Raw genomic sequence first — 24,489 nt, forward strand, 5'->3', positions numbered from 1 at the left:
CTATTGATACAGATGGGGTCTTTTTACTTACATTATATTTTATTGTTGGGTTGTGCTTCTTATACATTTTCTTATTAAAAAACAATGGGCTTTGCCCCCTTCCTGCTTCGCTCGCAAACCTTCCTGCCTGCGCTACTTGCCAGCAACTTCATGTCTCTGCCGCTCGCTTATGTATATTTCACTTTCACTAAACAACAAAACTTTTAAGTGTCACGGATAGGCCTCTTCATTAGGAAGAAACACTACTTTTCCCTGATGGCAACACGAATTAGACGATCAACAAGTCTCCGACTTTAAAGCCGAACAATATCTGCATATTTCTGTAAGATCACCTATGTCCACATATTCAATCTCTTCGAATATGTACTGACATGCTGCTGAGATGTTGCATTTGTAGTAATGGCTGAAGTATATAGAGTTCACAATAGCTTGTTTCACCTACTGCTTTCACACTCACAACCTGTGCAATAAGAATATTGTTGAAGAGACACAGAAGTTTGTTTTATAAACTGAAATGGGAAACTTCAGGTTTGCTGAACAGGTAACTAGCTTCACAGAGAGAAGCAGTATTAGAAAATGAAGTTCATTATGAGGGCAAATTGGAACATTATGTTGTGGTTTTATGTACATTGATTGAGAAAAAAAATAATAATAATGGAAAATAATGTTGGTTTCTCCATGCAGTATTATTGTAATGAGCCTGACTTGTTTTGTAAATGTAAGTTTTCGCTAATGCATTTTACTTAAATATGAATAAAACCAAAAGGATTAATTGAAGCATGAAAGAATGGATGGATAAACATCTTGGTAAATGTAGCAAGTGAAAGATACAGGACAGGTTTCCAGCCTGGCAGTACCTTTATATGCCAGAGTGGGTAGGCAGGGTAGGATGTTCTTCCTATGCAGAAGGTTTCCCAAAACTGTGAAGACACCAGGATGAATGATGTGTCTTGTAGGACAATAAGGAGGAAAAGCAAAACCTTTATACTGGCAAGCGGCAACAAGTCTGCTCTGCTTAGGGAAACTGGAATTATGCTGCCCAAAAGTGCAGTTCGGAACACGCCAGACCCTTGAACCCAAATGAGAACCCCAGATAAGTTTTTAAAGAGGCTTCTTGCCAGGGAGTACTTGATCCCTAATACTTAGGAAAAGAGCTGGGTAAAGGTCAACTTGCTAAGTGAAAGAGATAAATGAACGAAAAAGGGTAAATGGATGAGGGTGGTTGGGTGTTTGTGGTATTCTGAAAAGTGGAAAAGTAGTAAAACCACCATAGTTAACTTTCTGGGCAAAGTTGTTATAGCAAAGCTCAGTGGGGCAGCTTTTATTGTTGTTGTTTATTCTTGTTTCCTTGACACTTGGCATTTTCTTTTGTTCATCTTTTCATTGTGTCAGAAAAAACATGAACCTATCTCAGTAACATCTCACATAAAGTAAAAACTAATGCTGGAGAGAATGTGAGTCCTCACAGTGCACAATTTTACAAATACCAGTTTATAGTTGCCAATTAATCTAACAAGTATAAATTTTGGATGTTGGAAGGAGCCAAAGCACATTAAGAAGATCAACATAGACACGGAGAGAACATGTAAACCCCTAAACAGAATGCATGCTATGCTGAGACTTCAACCTAAGTCAACAGAGCTGTGAGGCACTGTGAGCTTTAACCACAGCACCAGCACAGGTCACTGATTCCAACAGTTTTAAATTTATAGAGAAAAAAATTTAAAGTATGTTTAATTAAAATTCAATGTACTAAACAGGTATGTTACTTGGTGAATCTCACATAGTCTTTCAATGTGCATTTGAATGGTTAGTATGCAGCTACGTTATTCTCAGTTAGGCATAGCATACTTTCTGATTTCCTCTTCTAAAATATAGTTTTACATAATGAAAGCATAATAAAAGTAAGTAAAACATTTAAAGTGGTATCGGCAGTTGCTAAATACTCTAGATCACGGGTGGGCAGATTCAGTCCTGGAGGGCCGCAGGTTTTTGTTCCAACCCAGTTGCTTAATTAAAAACCAATCCTTGTCAATTATTTAATTTCATGGCATGTTAGTGTGTTAACTCTGCCACGTCAGGTCATTCACATATCCTTGATTTCTTTCCCTTTCTAAGGATATCATCCAAATGATTTGAAGTCTAAAACAGACGAGTTATTCTCAGTGCTTCACTTTATTCTCTTCACTTTGCTTCCAAGTATTTAATTAAAACCAACAGTGCCTGATAAATACAGAAAGATGTACATGGAAACAAGCTAAATGGAGAAATGCTGGTCTCTTTTGTCATTTGCATCTTATTGCTAATAAGGAGCAATTAAAAACCAAGAATACAACTGTTTTAGGCTAAAATAAGCAATAAGCGTTCAAAATGTTAACGAGCGAGACAACTAAAGGGAAGCAGTAGTGTCACTTGAGCAATAAGTGCTTCTTATTAAGCAATTGGGTTGGAACAAAAACCTGCAGCCACTGCGGCCCTCCAAGACTGAATCTGCCCACCCCTGCTCTAGATGTTACTAATTTACTTTAAATTGGAAGAGTTTAGTAATATAATTTGGTAATATGATTTTTTTACATAATTCAAATTACCTGCATTTTAATACTCGGTTATGTCAACCCAACGTGCAAAACAGTAATGATTCATTAAAAAAATTTTTGAAAGCAAAAATATAAATACAGATTTTTTTATGATCTGGGTTCGCTTCCTGGGTTCTCCCTGGGTGGAGTTTGCATGTTCTCCTCGTGTCTGCGTGGGTTTCCTCCGAGTGCTCTGGTTTCCTCCCACAGTCTAAAGCAGTGTTTCCCAAACTCGGTCCTGGGGACCCCCTGTGGCTGCAGGTTTTTGTTCCAACCAGCTTCTGTTTTTAATTGGACTCCTGGGCTAATTAAGTGAACTGATTTTTCCCAAGTTCTTTGTTTAGGGAACAATATAGAAGTTAGAAAACTAAATTTGCTAAAAAAAAAATATATTAAAATGTACTAAGCAGTTATATAGGAATAATGTATTTTTTTTCTTTTTAAGAGTATTTTCATCTTGATTTTCATCCTACTTTTCAAGGTGTTCTAATTGTTTAATTAATCTATTATTTACTAATTAGTGGGTCTGACTCTAAAGTAGTTGCAACCTTTGATTATTCAGTGTTGTTTGACTGGGTGTCTGATCTGCCCGTTTTTAATTGTCATTATTAAGATAACTGCACAGAGGGCAAAATATAATGAAATTAACAAAAGAGAGCTAAGTATTTAAATCTATAGCAAAAGCAGGAATACGGTATTTCTAAATGTCTTATAAATGTAAAAATCATGCTGCTATGCTTTTCTGAATGTCGAATAAAAGAAAAAAAAATCCCAGCTAATTAAATGCGCTCAGTGCTATCAGGTGTTGTCACTGATTAGGAATCTGGTTGGAACAAAAACCTGCAACCACAGGGGGTCCCCAGGACTTAGTTTGGGAAACACTGGTCTAAAGACATGCAGGTTAGGTGCATTGGCGATTCTAAATTGTCCCTAGTGTGTGCTTGGTCTGTGTGTGCGTGTGCGCGTGCGTGCGTGCGTGTGTGCGTGTGTGTGTGCGCGTGTGCGTGTGTGCCTTGAGGTGGGCTGGCACCCTTCCTGGGGTTTGTTTCCTGCCTTGCGCCCTGTGTTGACTGGGATTGGCTCCAGCAGACCCCTGTGACCCTGTAGTTAGGATATAGCGGGTTGGATAATGGATGGATGGATGGATTTTTATGCTTACTTGCTAGTATAATCTAATCCAATGTAATAAATCTAATCTAATAAAATTGTCCTTAAATAGCAAATAGTTACTAATAGGATTTTTCACACTTCCAATTGCAAATGTATGCAAAATATATACAGTCTGTCAAACTGATTTTACTGGTGTGCTGCAGAATCTCCTGTTTTATGCAGATGCTGAAATACTGCAGGAAACCACAAAAGTGTGAATGTAGCCTTAATTGTCTGATATACCAATGTTTTTTAAAGGTCCATGATAAAAAAATTATAAAAAATCTAAGTCAAAGTTTATTTTGTTGTTTTTTACTGTTATTAACTTATAGGTTGATATACTTGATCCAGCTTCTACTAGTATGGTGCTTTTGCTGCGCAATTTTTAAGAAATTGTAATTCGATCGTTCTTTACGAAATTATGTTTAGAATTTGAAAAGGAATACTCTATTAAAGAAAGCTGCAGCAATACCCTGAAATTCTCCATGTTTAAGAGTCCAAATATCCCTCTGCCTTCTTATTATGACCGCAAAATAGGTCATTAAAATCATTTTCACGTATGTTTACCACACGTTTGTCTTTTTTCCACAGGGCTTTCAAATTGGAACTCGTGAGCTTGAAGAAATGGGTGCCAAGTTCTGCCAGAGTCTATTAGTGTTGAGTAACAACTTACTACTCCATGACAAAAAACTTACCTCACATATTCCTGCAGCATTGGATCTGGATGACCCCATTAGAGATCAGGGGTCCTATAGGTGAGTACCTCTCCATATAACGAAGGCTTGTTCTGGCATTTGACCTGCGTCGAAATATTCAAATGTAATGCAGCAGATTTACAGGCATCCTCATTGTTGAAATTTCTGACAACAAAGCTTTTGTAAAACTGGTTCATTTTAAACATGTGTAAATGGCACTTAAGGTACATTTTTTACAAACAATGACTTTGGAGACTGCTTGAATCTGGAAAACATGTAGATTTTGCTGTCTCTTCATACAAAGATATTTGACTCAGAATAACGGGAGTGATAATGTAACATGGGGTTAACAGTTAACAACCAAGCTCATTTGCTCTAATCTGCTGCAGCAATAATAATTGATTGCATTATATTATTATTATTATTATTATTATTATTATATGTTGCATGCATTTGAAATATTAAAGGAGGAGTGGAGTGGACAATTATACAACACAAAGTTTTTTCTGCATATGGCCTACTAGTAGAACTTCCTTTCTTAGTATTTTACTCATTAGAATAAGATTGCTTTATCATGACTAGTTAACGAGTCATTCAATATGAATGTAGCTATGAAAAGAATGAACTGAAAATTTAACAGCATATTGTAAAGGAATGGCAGATACAGATACATAATATTTGTTATTAGATCCTATATAAATAAGATGTATTAATATTATATATTTACTAGCAACTTGGTGCGCGCTACGCTGCGCGTTGGATGACCACTCAATCGTAAGGACCTCTCGTTGGGTGTCTCATTGGCATGCTTTTGCCTCTTTCTTTCGCGATCACGGCGTAATCTGTCTTCTCTCTGTAGGGGTTTCAGTTGCCTTCGTTGTGCGGCAGAGACGCGTCGTTGAGCTAATCTGTGTGAATGCTGAGTGTCCGTTTCTTGCGAGCGACTGTCAAGCCTCTTCCTCTTTGCTTCGTGATCACGCTGTAATGTGTCCTCTCTCGCAGCAGCAGGTTTAGTTGCGTTTCGTTTTGGCATTGTTCCATAAGGTCTCCTCCATACAAGTGCACAAGGGTAGCTGAAGACGGAAAGGCATAGTGGGCATAGTGAAACACACAAATTGGTGACCAGGGGATCCATCCGACTCAGACGCGGGGCTCGAAATACTCAAGTGCACATGTTATTTACAATTTAATTTTTTTTTTTTGTTATGAACTTCCCCAAAAGAGTTGATCCCTGTAAATAGTTAATAGTATATGAACAATATAATCTGTTGTAGTACGGGCGTTAATTAGCGTCACACCTCATAACCTGCATACACCACGTGTTTGGCTGTAACGCCAGAAGCGCGGTGTACGCTGTAAGGGTAGGTTGTGGTTTCTGTTTCTTTCATGATTTTTTTTAATTTCATTTTATTGATTATTTAATAGGCAGAGGAGAGAAGACGTTAATGTGTTTATTTCTTTACTTTTGTTTGAAAAGATTTTCGGGAACAGGAAAAATAAAAGCAAAGGGGAAAGAACGGAGGGGGGTAAGCAGGAATTCTGAGAGGGGACGGACTGGGGCTTTTCTACGGGGCGGCTATACAGCCAAAAGGAACGTGGACCCGGACACGGACACCGCGCTGGGCTTTTATTATATAGATAATGAACATTGTGAACGGCACCCGGTCACAGACAGGCAGACATGTTGTAATTCCACCACCACATGTTTATTTACAATATTTACACAGTCCGCAGTGCACACAAACCACCACAAGTCCCCCAAAGTCCAAGCCTCTCACACAATGCCTTCACTTTTCAGGCCGCCTCCACGTCTCCTTCCAGACCTTGTCCTTCCTTTTCTTCCGACTCCAGCCTCGAATGAAGGGAGGCGGCCCCTTTTATCCACACCCGGATGTGCTCCAGGTGCTTCCCGGCAATCTCCCGCCAACACACCCCAGTGTGGCGGAAGTGCCTGCTGTACTCCTGGAAGCACTCCGGGTGTCCCTGCTTCTCTCCCCCCCCATGCACTTCCCGATGTGGTGGAAGTGCCGAGATCCCGGGTTCCCAAGGCATCGGGGCGCCCTCTGGCGGTGACCACGGGCCCCTACAGGGTTGGGCTTCCAAGCCCTCTACCCGTGGCCCCCAAAGCAACCAGGGTGGCGGCCCCCACATGGTCCAAGATCGGCACAAGCCCTCTTCCGGTCCTCCAAGGCGTCCCAGCCGGGTCGTTGCCCCTGGCATCCCTGACAACATATGTATACACTTTTGCTATATGTTTAGCCACTTTTCACTGAAATAGTATATGCCACTTCATGATAATCTGAAACAGTCAGTTAATCTATAAATATTAAATGGCTGTTTCAGAAAATTCAAGCATAAGGACCTCTTTGACTTCTCTACTATTTGTCTGTATTTTTAGGTATTCCTCATGAAATGCTGATTTGCTCCTCTAGCCATTTGTTTATTATATGGTATATGATATATGAGTGTTATGTAACATGCATCTCATAACAACTCTGCCATTGTCAACAGTTTTCACTTGTTACTACATTTTTTTTGTTTTTGCATTTCTTTGTCTACTCATCCTTCAGTGAGATTGTACTTTTTCATAGTAGGCTTGAATGAATGAGTTTTGCATAGAAAGATATTGTAGGAAAAAGTAATTTTAATTCTCATAATTCAAACTGAATAAAAGCATTGCTTAGACATGTTGGCAGTGAATGTCAGAAGAAAGTCACAAGAAAAAAATATGTTTGGGGATATTTTTCATGCTTATATTTTAGGTTCATTTTTTAAAACAATGCTATTTGTCTATCGTAAAGCAGATCTGAATAGTAATACAAAAAGGCAGTCGGGGGTTGACTATAAGGATTTGTCATAATTTTTTAAAGCTCACATATTATTAAAGTAAGATAGCATAACATAACATTCTAAAACTTGTTCAAGGACATGGGAAGCCAGAGTCTACTCTGGTAAGGAAGGAAACGCTTTTAGATAAAGTGCTACTCTGTCTCAGGGCTCACTGATGGACACACTCATGCAGAGTTTAGAATTACTAATCTGCACATCTAGCACGTCTTCAGAAGTATGGGAGGGAATCTGAAATAGCTGGTGGAAAACCCATGCAGTTCTGATGAGAGGACAACTAAGTGTAGGGTTTAAGCCCTCAGGATGCTGAATCTGTAAAGTGGTGGCAATATCCACCCCTATTATGAAAGCATATGTAATAAAATGTAAGGAGTATCTTGACTATCATTAAATGGATTTGGTTGGAACTAAATGAAATACATACAGTATGTAAGCTTTTCATCTTGTGTTCAGACCTTGTCTTGGCTTCGTCTGGGTGGAGTGTAACATCAGTCATGTAATTTCCTTTGTACTGTGTTTATAATTAAATGTTCACACAATCTCTGAAAATGTATGAATTGAATTTTTGTAATTTCCCATGTAAAAGTTTATTTATACAAGTTCCATTTTTAATTTGTAGTCTTTCTCCAGGTAACATCACCTCACAATACATTTCAAGATTGGAACTACTGACAACTGTTAATATTTTCATTTCAATACAGCTTAAGCACAGGATGGTAACATGGCATAAAGTTGGTCAGTTGCTGGGAACTCAATCCACAGCCTCACGAGTTAAAGGAATACAAGGAATACTCCACCTAAAAACATATTTTTTATATGTTACATACTCCATGTAGTTTGTAGTGATTGCTGAGAAAAAAATAATCTTAACGTTTTCATGAAGAATGAACTGAAAAAAAGTTTATGATACAGTACAAGACAATTGTGAGCTTGTCCTGGCACCATGGCGCTGCACAGAGATTAAACAAGGACCAGGAAGTGGATGAGAGAGGCACACCAGGAAAGATCTCTTAGCTGAATACATTTCAAGCAAAGCAAAACCTAAATGTCAAATCAAGTAACAAAGTAAGAGAACAAATTGAGGTAGAAGCCAAAACAAATCTCAGAATATTTGAACAAAGTAAACCCTTTAGTTATCCACCAAGTTGGACAGTTGGAAGTTCAAAATGGTGACACTTTGTATTGTTGTGTCAATATCGACATAAGCTGCGAGCTCCAGATCTCCTCTAGCAATAACGGGAGTGATAATGTAACATGGGGTTAACAGTTAACAACCAAGCTCATTTGCTCTAATTTGCTGCAGCAATAATAATTGATTGCATTATTATTATTATTATTATTATTATTATATGTTGCGTGCATTTGAAATATTAAAGGAGGAGTGGAGTGGACAATTATACAACACAAAGTTTTTTCTGCATATGGCCTACTAGTAGAACTTCCTTTCTTAGTATTTTACTCATTAGAATAAGATTGCTTTATCATGACTAGATAACGAGTCATTCAATATAGAATGCAATAAAGAATGAACTGAAAATTTAACAGCATATTGTAAAGGGATGGCAGATCCATTCATCCATCCATCCATTATCCAACCCACTGAATCCAAACACAGGGTCACGGGGGTCTGCTGGAGCCAATCCCAGCCAACACAGGGCACAAGGCAGGAACCAATCCTGGGCAGGGTGCCAACCCACCACAGGACACACACAAACACACTCACACACCAAGCACACACTAGGGCCAATTTAGAATCACCAATCCACCTAACCTGCATGTCTTTTCACTGTGGGAGGAAACCGGAGCACCCGGAGGAAACCCACGCAGACACGGGGAGAACATGCAGGGATGGCAGATACAGATACATAATATTTGTTATTAGATCCTATATAAATAAGATGTATTAATATTTTATATTTATAATGAACATTGTGAACGGCACCCAGGCACAGACAGGCAGACATGTTGTAATTCCACCACCACACGTTTATTTACAATATTTACACAGTCCGCAGTGCACACAAACCACCACAAGTCCCCCAAAGTCCAGGCCTCTCACACAATGCCTTCACTCTTCAGGCTGCCTCCACGTCTCCATCCAGACCTTGTCCTTCCTTCTCTCCCGACTCCAGCCTCGAATGAGTGTGGCGGAAGTGCCGGCTGTACTCCCGGAAGCACTCCGGGTGTCCCTGCTTCTCTTCCCCCCAGGAAGTGCTGAGGTCCAGGGTTCCCAAGGCATTGAAAATTGAGGTAGAAGCCAAAACAAATCTCAGAATATTTGAACAAAGTAAAGCCTTTAGTTATCCACCAAGTTGGACAGTTGGAAGTTCAAAATGGTGACTCTTTGTATTGTTGTGTCAATGACGACATAAGCTGCGAGCTCCAGATCTCCTCTAGCAACCAGAGATGCGTGTAGCAACCTAATCCATGAACGCTACTTAAATGAACTTTCGACACACTAAAATATTCTCCATGTTAAAAAATATAAGAGGGAAGCTAAGAGAAGCTGTCTTTTGTGAACAAAAACATTAGTTTCTTTAAAAAAAATTTTAAGTGAACTGGAGTTCATGACAAACAAATGCTATTCAATGGCAAATGATGTGAAAAACCTCCATGGAATAAAGGAAGAAAAAAATCTCGAATAATCCACATGTAGCTATCCAATCATATGCTTAAAATGTGCAACACACTGCTTTTTTGCTTGCATGTTGCTGTATAGATATTTCCATGAAAATCAGCACACATCGTAAATGGAAAGCCAAAATCATGTGATATTAACTTTTTAAATGGAAGACAGGACTCTTGACCAACGAGTGAGGGGGAGAGAATGATCTTCAAATTCAAAAAGTCCAGTTTCTGCCATGTGGCCAGTGATGTTGGGTTTGACTCAGGCATGTTGAGACTCTGAATGAGATTAAACAGGTCCAGGAAATGGATGTATTTTGTCTATAGTCACCATATTTTGAAGCAAGTTTACAGTCTTTATACTTTCTGTGCAAGAAACAAGGCAGTTAACCAAACACATTTGACCCATATAAGAACAGCCTGGTTTGTTTTGTAAAGATTAAAAACAAATCAATTGTAACTTCTTTTTTTAAAAGAGTGCATTATCATCTGTGATCCTCAGATAAGGGCACATTAAAATACAAAACAGAGCAAATATAAAGTGAGCACAGTCATGCCAAACAACTAACTATACCTCTAAAATAAGTGAAGACTTTAAACTAAATAATGTGATTCTTTTGAAAATAAATCAATAACAAATGCTCTTTTACTGAAAATTGCTAAAATCCACCCTGGATTAACCTTCAGAGGAACCCTCTAACAATATATTCTAACCATTAAATCAAAAGTAATTATGCAGCAAATGTACAGGGAGGCCTACGAAAAAATGACCTGCCTCCACCAAGACGACTGCATTACATGGTGAAGAGAAAAATGATGAAATCTGGTACTCACATTTACAGAAATTGCTGAAAGTGATCTTCTTGTGTGTCAATACATCTCTACAAGGCAGGCAACACGACCACAGCTGCCTATCGGATGGCAGACAAGATGGGAGTCGCCTCAGTGGAGGCAGGCCACTTTTTGGTGGGCCACGCGATACAAAAATTAAACGTTTTAAAAGAAAACAGTTACTTTCATAGCTGACATTATCGAATGCCAAGGTTCCCCTCTGATGAACAAGGTGTTACAGCCTTCTAATGTTTTATGGTATTGATTTCTCTTTGTGATTCTGGATATAAATACCTAAAGTAAACTATTAGTAACCCATCCATCCATTATCCAACCTGCTATATCCTAACTACAGGGTCACGGGGGTCTGCTGGAGCCAATCCCAGCACAGGGCGCAAGGTAGGAAACAAACCCCAGGCAGGGCGCCAGCCCACCATAGGGCACACACACCCACACACTAGGGACAATTTAGAATCGCCAATGCACCTCACCTGCATGTATTTGGACTGTGGGAGGAAACCGGAGCACCCGGAGGAAACCCACGCAGACACGAGGAGAACATGCAAACTCCACACAGGGAGCACCCGGGAAGCGAACCCGAGCCTCCTAACTGCGAGGCAGTAGCGCTACCACTGTGCCATCGTGCCGCCCTTGTAATCCATATAAAGTAATCTATACTAATAAAAGGCAAAGCCCTCACTAACTCACTCACTCACTCACTCACTCACTCACTCACTCACTCACTCACTCATCCATCACTAATTCTCCAACTTCCCGTGTAGGTAGAAGGCTGAAATTTGGCAGGCTTATTCCTTACAGCTTACTTACAAAAGATAAGCAGGTTTCACTTCGAAATTCTACGCGTAACGGTCATAACGGTCAACAACGTCCGCCATGTTGAACTTTCTTATTCATGGCCCCATCTTCACGAAATTTGGTAGGCGGCATCCCTGCGCTAACCAAAACCAATGTACACCCTTATTTCGGTGGTGTGACGCCACTGTCAGCCGTCATATTGAACATTCCAACGTCACTAATTCTGCAACTTCCCGTGTAGGTAGAAGGCTGAAATTTGGTACTTATTTCGGTGGTATGATGCCACTGTCGGCCGCCATATTGAACTTTTTAACGGTCTTTGTTACTTATGGGCCCATCTTCAAGAAATTTGGTACGCGGGTTCCCAACGCTAACTGAATCCTACTTACGTACATATATACGTCCATAGCCTGCAGCTTGGTCACCGTGTGAGGCACCGTTGGGTCCTCCATCCCAACGCCTCCCACGTTGTTGGCTGCCTGCCTATATAAGGTCGTCTTTTCTTCCAGTCTCTACATTCCCTTCCTTGCTTCGCCATGGGATTCACATCTCCCTGCACCCATTTCCTTTATCAATCCAACCGTACCCACATTAACATGTCTATCGAGGTGATCACCATCGATCAAAGAACTGTCACTTTATCGAGTGGTTTCTATACCCGGAGATGGCACCTGCCTTTTCCATTCTCTTTGTTACATATTGCACGGCCATATCAGGCTCACTCTTGATATCCGGAGGAACATTGTGTCTTATGTATTGAATGACTGGGACAGATTCAAGGTGTGGACTGATGACGGTACAGGAGATAATTATACTACACAGGAGCACTAGAAGAGTGAAATGCTTAAGCCCTTCACCTATGGTTCTACATGTGAGTTGATGGCTGCCGCTGAATTGTTAGGTTGTCGCTTTCAAATGTACCAAAATGGCCAAATATTTTATACCTTTGGACAACCGCCAATGCCTCTTAAACATCTTAGATTTAGAGGTGATGATTTGAGTAGTGGACACTTTGATGTTTATGAATGTTTAACCTCTCAAAAGCTGGATGTGAAGTTATCGATGAAACTGGTTGTATACTAACAACGCTTGACAGATGCCGAATGTCTCTTCAACACAAGCCCTACAAATACTGTCGTAATTGAAACAAACCATGAAACTCAAACCGATTATGACAGCAGCAATCCAAGCTATGAGATTTCAAACAAGATTACTGTTCACATGGCCAACTGTACGTTGCATGCTTAAGAGTAAGCTCAGCGCACAGCTTGGTCATATTACAACCGGAGGTCCGAACTCACAATGTGGTACACAAAGAGATCCTTAACAAATAATTATTGGTATATTTTCCATCAGTATAAAAAGGTTTAATTTTCTTCTTAATAAAAATTTTAAGGCAGTACTTTGCCGCTGCCAAGCGCGGGTATTTTGCTAGTTTATAATAAAGTGTAATAGCATGATGTAATAACTTTTTAAAAAATATTAACCTAGCCTAAGAATAGACTGCAGGCATTCTGTAACTAATAAAATGTCTTGCTATATTCTCTTAAAATAAAAATTTAAGAACATATTCATTTCGGTTTAAACGGGACATTTTGATTCATACCAACTTCTTCAGTATTGTCCTATTTAAGGTTTGCCCTTCAAGTTGTACTGAAGCCTTTAAGAAGATATTGAATAGTGAAGAAACGCATTTTTCCAAAAAAAGCTTTTTACAAAACTCAGAAAGTAAGATCACCCTTTACATAAGGCGTAAATCCATAATTTTTTAAAAAATATTTATATGTTTTCATTTTCGGAATATGTCCTAGGAGGCGGCAATGTGATGTAGTGGGCAAGGCATTGAACTAATGGTTCATTTTCCACCTCTGAATCACTGCGTGGCCCAACTCATGTCAACTAACCTGTCTGAACTCTGATTGAAAAAATTAATTTAAACAATTGTACTGTATTCTGATCTTGTAAGTTCCCTTGGATACAGATGTTAGCCACATATACAATAATAAATTGTTAAAAAAAAATCCAGAACTGTGCTGTGTGCAGTATGGCAATGTTCTCGTGCCTTAATTTTCAATTGTGGTTCATGACTTCCATGAAAAATAAAACATTTTATTTTTATTCTTTTTTTGTTGCTTTTGTTGTATATTTCACATCATAGTCCTACTGTAATCATAAAAACAGTACCATACACTAGAAACAAAATAAAAAATTGTGTCTACATGTAGTTTTGAATGAAGTTATAATGTGTAGCTTTCATTGTACTACCTTCCAGGCACATATTCATATTAGAAATACAAAACAAACTCAAGGTCAAAGAAAAAAGTAATTTAACTAATTTAGTAAAAGAAACAAAGAGAAAAAAAACACCAATATGTATAGAATTTTTTAGATTTTACAACATGACACAGAAAAGAATCGTCACAGTTTTACTTACAGCCATTTCTCCTTTGTAATCCCCGACAGGTCCTTGGGCCGAGTAATTTTCTGCTTAAATAATTCACACTAGAAATTCTGTGAGTTCCTGTAACCAATGGTTGCCTGTGGTATGGACTTATATCTATATAATATTTGTGTGTAAACCCAAGTTCTTTTTTTAAAAAAGATCCACTGTGGAATTAATTTATTCTTAATCTCCTCAAAAATAAGATTAAGTGAAAGCATATTTAAGTTGATTCGTATGGTGACGAATATGAAGGAGAGATAATAGACTCAACTGTACTGCAAGAGCATGAATTAATACATAAACTGAACTTGTATCTGTATTTCCCAAGGCTGTTATTTTAATGCGTATATTATCCATAGTGCCTCCTGTTCTGAGTCTCTTGTCACCTTCAGCATTTTGAAAACAGACGATACTTATCAATGATTGTCTTAAAGTAATGTGGCTAGAAAACAGTATTTACTGTAATCTTTTTTTCTTATGTGCATGACTGACTCTGAGAGAAGTCATCTGTCTTTTTTTTTTCATTTGGTTTAATTCTAGTGAAAAAGACTAAAGCTTACACTCACAGGTGTGTTTTTCTTATTTTACTGCCACAAATATGTGCTTTTTGTGTATACACTGCAGGAAAACAAATTATAAATACTTTTAATGGATTATAATTGTGCTAATAAAACACTAGACTACTTCTTTGATGGTTTTAGGAAACAATCATTTTAAGTTTGGTAAGTGGAATAGTTTATTACGTATTTTATGATATTTCAACAGGTTTCATACTAAAGTATATTATATTTGAATTAGTCATTGAGTTTAAAAATATTACATTAGTAGTACATGTAATAGTCACCCTAGTACACATACTATAAACTGGCATGATCATGAAGAATTTTGAATGAAAGTTTAAAACTGATCTTTTTGGCCAAAATTAAAATAAAACCAAAAATGAAACCTGCCTACTATTAAAATGACTTTATCCCCACAGCAAAGCAAAGTGGCCTATGTAGCAGAGTCTGAGGCTTCTTTGAGCCTTTGGACCAGGATGATGTGGTATCATTGTGAGAATAATGAAATAAGAGTGATATTAAAATATTCTCTATGTGAAAATTGGGTATCTGTTTGTGAATGAACAGTTTCTCTGCAAAACAATTGATTAAGACAGAAGAAAAATAAACTTTCCATTTAAAATGTCCAAGTAAAACCTTCGCAAGCAAAGTAAGGAATCCTCTGCAACTGTTCTATGCAGAAAATATTTCAGTCCAATGTGACATATACCCTGCTGTTTCTTTCTGAGACTCTGTGAAGTACCTTGAGCATGGGAAAGGTGCTATATAAATACAGTCATATAAAAATGTTTTTTGAACCCCTCTCAGCCTGCTTAATAATTTACTCTACTTTCAACAAAAAAGATAACAGTGATATGTCTTTCATTTCCTAGGAACATTTGAGTACTGGGGTGTTTTTAGTGAAGCAGTATTTAGTTGTATGAAATTAAATCAAATGTGAAAAACGGGCTGTAAAAAGTGGGTCCCCTTGTAATTGTGCTGATTTGAATGCATGTAACTGGTAAATACTGATTACTTGCAACACCAAATTGCTTGGATTAGCTCGTTAAGCCTTGAACTTCATAGACAGGTATGTCCAATCATGAGAAAAGGTATTTAAGGTGGCCAATTGCAAGTTGTGCTCCCCTTTGACTCTCCTCTGAAGAGTGACAGACATCATGGGATCCTCAAAGCAACTCTCAAAAGATCTGAAAACAAAGAATTTTCTTCTCATGGTTTAGGGGAAGGCTACAAAAAGGTATCTCAGAGGTTTAAACTGTCAGTTTCAACTGTAAGCAATGTCATCAGGAAATGGAAGGCCTCAGGCACAGTTTCTATTAAACCCAGGTCTGGCAGGCCAAGAAAAATACAGGAGCGGCGTATGCGCAGGATTGTGAGAATGGTTACAGACAACCCACCTCCAAAGACCTGCAAGAACATCTTGATGCAGATGGTGTATCTGTACATCGTTCTACAATTCAGCACAATTTGCATAAAGAACATCTATATGGCTGGGTGATGAGAAAGAAGCCCTTTCTGTACTCAGGCCACAAACAGAGTCGCTTGTTGTATGCAAATGCTCATTTAGAGAAGCCAGATTCATTATGGAACAAAGTGCTTTGGACTGACATAACATAACAAAAAGCGCTTTGCATGGTGGGAGAAGAACACCACATTCCAAGAAAAACACCTGCTACCTCCTGTCAAATGTGGTGGAGGTTCCATCATGCTGTGGGGCTCTGTGGCTAATTCAGGGATTGGGGCCCTTGTTAAAGTCGAGGGTCAGATGAATTCAACCCAATATCAACAAATTCTTCAGGATAATGTTCAAGCATCAGTCACAAAGTTGAAGTTACTCAGGGGTTTGGATATTCCAACCAGACAATGACCCAAAACACAGTTCGAAATCAAAAAAGGCATTCATGCAGAGGGAGAAGTACAATGTTCTGGAATGGCCGTCACAGTCCCCTGACTTGAATATCATCGAAATTCTATGGGATGATTTGAAGCGGGCTGTCCATGCTCGGCAGTCATCAAATTTAACTGAACTGGACAGATTTTGTATGGAAGAATGGTCAAAAAAATAATAATAGAGGTGTCTAGAGGCTGTTTCAAGTCCTGCGAGATTAGACTTTTGCCTTGACGTTTTTTCAAGTTACACCCTCCTTTCAAACATTTTTCAAATAAGACCTTAACTCTCATTCGTGTGAATACTTTTGTCAGACATACTTCCTGCACTCTCAGCTCTTATACATTTTAACGTTTTCCTCACTTTAAATTCCCAATTAAAGAAGACATATTATGTCCAAATCTTATTGAAGTATTTCATCACGGAGGTTTATCAACATAAAAAATGAGTACACGCGCAATCCTAGCACCGAGAAACGAGGAAGTCAAACAAATCGACACCAAAAATGTCGATCGGTTACACATCAAATTGGTTAAATGCATCCAAAAATGTCAAACAGTTACATGGCAAATTTGTTAAATGCATATCAATAGACAATGCTGAAACAGTTTTGTGGTGATCGTGCGGAAGATGAAAACAACAAGTTACCATATCCCAAAGAATATCTACAACTGTTAACAACGTCCGGTCTTACAACACACGAATTACTGTAGAAAGAAGGATGTATCCAAGAAAGGCAATTTAGTATATCGTCCGTGGATAACATTAGACAACAAAGGAGATCTTGATATGCCATTTGTTTCAAAATTTTAACAGTTTCCAGTTAGGATAGCTTTAGCAAAGACAAAGACAAAGACAAATCTCAGAGCCAAGCATTCAAGAAAGTCCTTTTATTTAATAGAGAGAAAGAAATTCATTTCAGTCACAGGCAGTTATATGTTACGTTGATGCATATGTAACAATTCCCATGAAAATAAAAATGTTTTAAGTTGTACATCTGCATCCCCATACATGAGCGGCAGAACCACAAAGAGGCTAGCGCCTAGTGCTAGCCGGAGGGTTGGCGAGAGAAGAGAACAGTGGCCCCCTTGTTATTATAATTATTATTATTATTATTATAGATAAATAGAAAGGAAATGCATTTACATATGTTGATAGATAGAGTATATGCATGTTTTGTTTTCTGCAAATTTTAGAATATTAATTATTTTTAAGCTACTTGTTTAAGGCATAACAAATCAAGATTTTCAGGGAGTTATAATGCAGCACTGTCCATTGTCAACTTTTATACTTGTTTGACTTATTTACCATTGGTATAAAGTAATTTTTGCTCAGTGAAAATTTGTATCTGTTATTAATAACACCTGAGTTTTTTAACTTTGAGATAATACAGTAAAAATAAGAAAAACTGTGTTCCTATTGTACACATTCTAAGTTCTGCGTCAACAGGTTTGGAAATAACATCTATATATAATTCACTAAGGCAATACAACCATGGAAAGCACGCCGGAAGGGGCATGGATTCACTAAGCCGCCGACAAGTGAGACACCTATGGCGCACGCAGGAAGGAGCCACGCCCACCAACTCCAAGACCATTGGATTCGACGGCAACTCGCAGGGCCACGCCCACCAACTCAGACGCGACGACACAGAAAAAATAGCGTCATTTATATTCATCTGTCGTAGAGACCACATGCAGTGCAGGTCAGGTTAATGTCATGTGCATGTCATGCACCTCCGAGCTATGTTGACTGTTCATAGAAGCATGTTTCTCGCGGAGGTGAATCGCCATATGCAGCGTGTGAAACGGTTTGCGAGGGGTATCCCATGGGATCCTTAAAACAATCCTTTACAACTGAGGTTAAAGCACAATGAAGTAAGCAGTCTTTAAAAACTGACTTTTCGGTTACGACGCACGACCACGGCACCATTGCAAACTGTTTTACACGCTACATATAGCTATTCGCATCTGCGACAAACATGCGTCTTCTTAGATGCTCCTGCAGGAACATGGAAGACATTTTCCTGCCCACCAACACTCCTTTTTCACCGGCCGGCATCTACTCTCGCTCTCTAGGCATTCACACTGCCTGCCCATTTGCCCGGACGCAAAAACTCACCGACCACCCAGTTAGTCCCTTTTGTCTGTGGTAAGAGGCCACGCGGCATTTGTTATGCCGCGGGTTCACTATTGTGTTGTATTTTGCTCTCTCCAGAGTTCCATCTTTTCATTCGCTTACTGTTGTATTCTCACACCAACCCGTTTTAGACAACTGTGTCTTTCCAGAAGTGTTTAGCATTCAATAAATAATTATGCATGACATTGAGCATGTGTCTACCCGGCGTGGGTAAGCCGTTGAACCCCATTCGGGCTGCAAACCGTGGAATTCCCACTAAGTGCGACTCATACGCTCCCACTGGTTGCATCCCAACCTTTTGTACACACCCCCCTCCCACCTTGCTACTACCGTGGTCGGGTGTCTTGGCTGATTATATATAGAAAAGCAGCCAAAACCGCACAGAGCAATGAAAAGTCTACGTCACTCACAGGTACATCTGGACTGTGTAAAGACGAAGACTCAAGTGACGAGTTGGAGGTGGGCACATGAGCGGGCAGTGCATACTGAACGAGAAATCAGCAGACTAGCATGATGGACGTCCTTCTCCTCTCCTCCCGTTCCAGACTCCGCGCCGTGCACCCCCATCCCTCTGTCTGGCAGGAGAAGGCGCGAGGACGGTCCGCCAGTTTTCAGTCACGGACGATTGTGTGTTGGTTCGTTCCGTGCATTGTTACAATATTGCTTTTCTTGCTGATTTATTACATTACCGATGTTTCAAATGTTAATTTTCTCCCTGTGCTTAAAAATCATTAAAAAACCGGCCTGATTATGCGGCGTATGGTACGCCGTGGGTTGGCTAGTATATAATAATACAGTATAACATTAAAAAATGGGGATTCTTGGTAAATTATATATCATCATGTAAAACCATAGTGTAGCTCACTTGCAGTTTTCATGTAATCTGGTCTAGCAGTAAAGTCACAAACTTGTATAGCATTTATACTCAATAAACAGATGATGGTTCCAGTGGTCATCATCTGTGAGGCTGTGTCACTGATCTAATAGTATTAATCTAGACTGGCACAAAAGGTGTGAGTTGCAGGGGTTTATCTGAGATGTAGAATACAATACTTTTTCTTAAGAACAATAAAAAAATCAGTTAAACTGCTTCTGTGTCAGTAAAAAAATAAATTGAGTTGTCAACAACAATAAAAGCTCGATCCATTAATAGGACTGATTAGCTTCCAAAAAAATAACCTTTTCTAGACATATACATGTGTTTTTTCAGTTTTATAAATGAGACAGGTTATAGTTAACTATGAATGCAGTTAAAGCAGAAAGTGTACTCCATTTCAAGAACAGCTTATTTTTGGTTCTTAGAAGGAAACATTTACTATGTATAGTTGTATGCTATTGATCGACTTGTTTAATTTATTAGTAAATTACTACATCACACATGTAGGTACACTGTATACAAATATCTGGTACAATGAAAAATGTAAATGTAAAGTCATGTGTATTCAACCTCAGACATGTGAGTCAATGAACTGATTTATACCTTTTGTGTTCATTAAACCAGGTGATGTTTACTGCCATGCTTCCCTTTCATCATCACAGTTATTTCTGCTCAGATTTAATTCACTGGAACAATGAAGGAAGAATGATTCCTGCAGTTTTCATTGGAAAGATGTATTGATTATCGAAGTGTCAGCATTCCCGGCTGGCTAAATTATGGATGAGGGTCCCATTCTTTAGTCAACTGTTTAGCGATTGTTTAAAAGCTCAGTCTAACAAATCCGCTTCAGTAGTGTGAGATTGTGCTCATTTTCATTTTATTGTTGTATTTCATTTATATCCATTTATTTTTATTTCATATGGCTTGACCTTTGCCGTTTGTATTGCTTTGGAGTTCTAAGATAAGTGAAGTCATGAGGACATAGATAAATGATGCGGTGGTTATGGTCATGTGAGCTGGCATGAGATGTTTGGGTAGCCTCATTATATTTACTTATTATATGAGATGGCCAGTAAAGCAAGCTAACATCACCAACCCTTCCTGTTTTGGAATTGTCCACAAATACTTTTAGCGTAATCCCTCAAAGTAAAAATAACTCCAGCACTTGGTCAGACTGCCCATTATTTGCCTTCCTTGGGTTTTCAGTTTACTCTCAGTACATAATGAATTTACAGTAGTTAACTGCTGAAAGCTATTTGTACAGCTTCAATTGAAATGTGTATTAGAATGTGTGTGACCTCCCCTGCTATAGATTAAAATAATGTCAAAAGATTATTAATGATTATAGTGCTTCACTAGCAAAGGCTCTGTGTAAAAGAAGCAAGTAAGTGAAATAAATGAAAAACAGCAGGGAAAGGTCAGCCTAGCTTGTTCACATGAATATTTGTAAACTGCTATTTGGTATATAGAAAGAAATTAAACTGTTGCCGTAAATGAATATTAATAGCTATATAACAGTGTCAGTGCTTCAGCAGAAAAATGTTTCTTCATAATAGCTTAAACATTCAAAACCCAGTCTTCCACATGATTTACATCTTCATGTTTATCATCTATTTCAGCTGAATATGAAAAATTACAGTCTTTTATTTTTATAGTAAATTTTACATAAAGTGTAGCAGAAGTGGATACTCTTTCATGTACAGTCTAAAAAAATAGGATTATATCAAGTATAGAATGCCACAGATGAAAACATTTCACTAGTATTTACAGTGTTTAGTGCAATTGCCATATAATCTTCCAGTCCTTGGTTCAAATTGTAATTGGAGTCTTTAAATTCTCCCTGTGTCTTCATGAATTTCTTCCACACATGACAAACACGTAAGACTGATAACTGTAACTTGGGATGATATGAGTGAGTTTTCAAGTTTAGTTTAAAAGCCCAGTACCTAATAATAATAAATATAGTCTGGCTAAATGACATGAAACATAAGCACATAATGTAACACGTAAACAAAGAGAGACATTAAGCAATATGCAGAAATAAATATATAATAAGTGTCCATTTTAATAATCTCCCCTGCTTCTTAATGCAACAACAACATTTATTTATATGGCACATTTTCATACAAACAGTAGCTCAAAGTGCTTTACATATTAAAGAACAGAAAAATGAAAGACACAATTATAAAACAAAATAAATCAACATTAATTAACATCGAATAAGAGTAAGGTTCAATGGCCAGGGGGGACAGAAAAAACAAAAAAACTCCAGACGGCTGGAGAAAAAATAAAATCTGCAGGGATTCCAGACCATGAGACCGCCCAGTCCCCTCTGGGCATTCTACCTAATATAAATGAAACAGTCCTCTTTGGATTTAGGGTTCTCACGGAAGGGCTTGATGATGATGATGGTCACGTAGACTTCTGCCTTTTAATCCGTCCATCATTGTTGGAGCATCATGAAGCTTTGAGTAGGTGGTGGTGGCGCAGGCCGGAAACCGGAAAAAGAAACAGAAAAGAGAGTAGGGGTCAGTACCGAGTTTAGAGCCACCATGAATAGTTCTTTTGAGGAAATTGAACATATAGAGTATCAGGATTAAGTTAAATTAAGATTAAAATGAAGTTATAGAAAGGCCATGTTAAAGTAATGTGTTTTCAGCAGTGTTTTAAAGTGCTCTACTGTATCAGCCTGGCGAATTCCTATTGGCAGGCTATTCCAGATTTTAGGTGCATAACAGCAGATGGCCGCCTCACCACTTCTTTTAAGTTTTGTTCTTGGAATTCTAAGGAGACACTCATTTGAGGATCTAAGGTTACAATTTGGAATATAAGGTGTCAGACATTCCGATATATAAGATGGTGCGAGATTATTTAAGGCTTTATAAACCATAAGCAGAATTTTAAAGTCAATTCTGAATGACACAGGTAACCAGTGTAGTGACATTAAAACTGGAGAAATGTGTTCGGATTTTCTTTTCCTAGTTAGGATTCTAGCAGCTGCATTCTGCACTCGTTGCAAACGATTTATATCTTTTTTGGGTAGTCCTGAAAGGAGTGCGTTACAGTAATCTAGTCGACTGAAAACAAACGTGTGAACTAATTTCTCAGCATCTTTCAGTGATATAAGAGGTCTAACTTTACTTATGTTTCTTAAGTGAAAAAATGCTGTCCTAATGATCTGATTAATATGCGATGCAATGCAAGTAATGCAAGTAGCCTTCTCCTCCAAACAACCTGTCAGCTGGCTGCACCCAAGTATACATTAAGCCTGCAGACACGGTCAGAAGGTTCAGTTGTTCTCAAAAACTTTAGAATGAGCAAGGTGTATGACTTTAACAATGGCATGATTGTTGGTGGGCAGACATATCAGTTCCAGCATCTCAGAACCAGCAGTCCACCTGGATTTTTTAAGTACCACATTCACTGCAGAGTTCAAGGAATGTTAGAATAAGCAAAACAATATGGAGTTAATGGCAACTGTTATTACAAGGGTTTATAGAAAAATGTCCGGACTCATCCAGACCGCTGGAATAGCAGCAAATACTCAGTTAATAACTCTTTAAGACATTAAAAACCTGGGCTACAACAACAACTGAGAACCATAATGAATTCCTCTACTGTCAGCTACAAACATGACAAAGATGATAAAGTGGGCCCATTAGCGGCAAAATTGGATGAGGAAAGACTGGAAACATGTTACGTCGTGATTTCTGCCGTGACATGTAGTTGATATGGTCAGAATTTGTCATAAAACAGCGAGAATTCATGTATCCATCCTGTCCTTTGTAAATGTTGCCGGTTGGCGGTAGTGCTGTTATCATGTACAGTGTGATAAAATAACAGCACAGAGGCACAGGATAAGGGTTGGGGAGCCTCCCCGTATACTGGCTGTAGGGTCAAGTTCAAAATTAGGGTCAAACAAATCAAATAATTTTGACAAAACAAAGTATGTTCTTGGCTGTTTTATGGAACCAGTAAAGGAAGTCCAATTAGCAAGGAGGAAGTGAGGAGAACAGTGGCGCTGATGTTGATAGTAGTGGCGGGAGATGATGTCAGAAGGATAGGTACGGAACTGAAGTCATCGGGGGGAGTCCGGAAGTGAGGTAACTTCACAGAGCCGGAAGAGGAGTCTTTTGCATGGACATAATGTGATGACTGGTAGGAATGCTTTATTCGGTTATTTTTCTGTAGAATGAAGGAGAGAAAAACATTAATGCCTCGTTCTAGTCCCCCACCCTTTGTTCTTTCACACGTGATCGAGATTTTGAATGTCCCCAAAGTGCGCGTGTGTGACAAAGAATAACATTACATGCCATGTCACAAAATAGCATCATCTTAGATTGGTCCCATGAACATGACAGCGACTTCATTTTAATTCCATGGCAAGTATAGTCCACATATCTCATTCCAGCACTTTGCTGAGTTTAGATTTCAGTTGACCTAAGTTTGTTGCATTATGGCATGAATCACTTCAATGAAATTTCACATCCTCCATTTTTGTTAATGACAGACATTTCTTGAAGAAAGGCTAGAAAGCTCAGTAATCTGAAGAGGTAAAAGAAGAGACAGAGTTAATCTGATGGAGCCACATAGAGTTCACAAAGGACTGCTTTAACCCTTGACTTTGTACAGTCAGTGTGGACACCTTTTTAAAGAACTCCTCATAGGTGTAAAATTTACAGTCCTGTAAAAATACCTTTCAGGTTCCAAATAAAATTCTGGTAGGGGCCCATGACGTCCTGTAATTTCTAGAAACTGTGCAAGGTTGGCAGAAAATTAAACAAAAGAAATCAAATAAATGAAAATACATAAACCATGAAAAATTCTATCAAACTCCTGAAAAACCTAACAAGCAAATAATTCAATATCAAATTTATTGACATGCATACAAAATACAATATATTTATATTTTCATATTTGACCAGCAAGAAAAATGTTTCTACTCTCTGGCACTATGATGATCAGGAATATCTGATGAGACAAGTAGACTTTATATTGTATGCCGTCTCTTGAAAGATTTGTCTTCCTTCTTAAAGTTACTTA

General features: G+C 38.5%; 1 protein-coding gene across 3 annotated transcripts in view; it reads left to right on the plus strand.

The window, feature by feature from the left end:
- The window catches only part of LOC120541399 (cytosolic carboxypeptidase 4), a 917,845-nt gene that overhangs the window by 742,629 nt on the left and 150,727 nt on the right, over positions 1-24,489 (plus strand). For all 3 annotated transcript variants that reach the window (XM_039772988.1, XM_039772990.1, XM_039772989.1), the window contains one exon: positions 4,317-4,480. In XM_039772988.1, coding sequence (XP_039628922.1) covers positions 4,317-4,480 — 164 coding nt within the window. The remainder of the gene's footprint in view (positions 1-4,316; positions 4,481-24,489) is intronic.

This window comes from Polypterus senegalus, chromosome 12 (genome assembly GCF_016835505.1).
Source record: "Polypterus senegalus isolate Bchr_013 chromosome 12, ASM1683550v1, whole genome shotgun sequence".
NCBI classification, from domain to species: Eukaryota; Metazoa; Chordata; class Cladistia; order Polypteriformes; family Polypteridae; genus Polypterus; species Polypterus senegalus.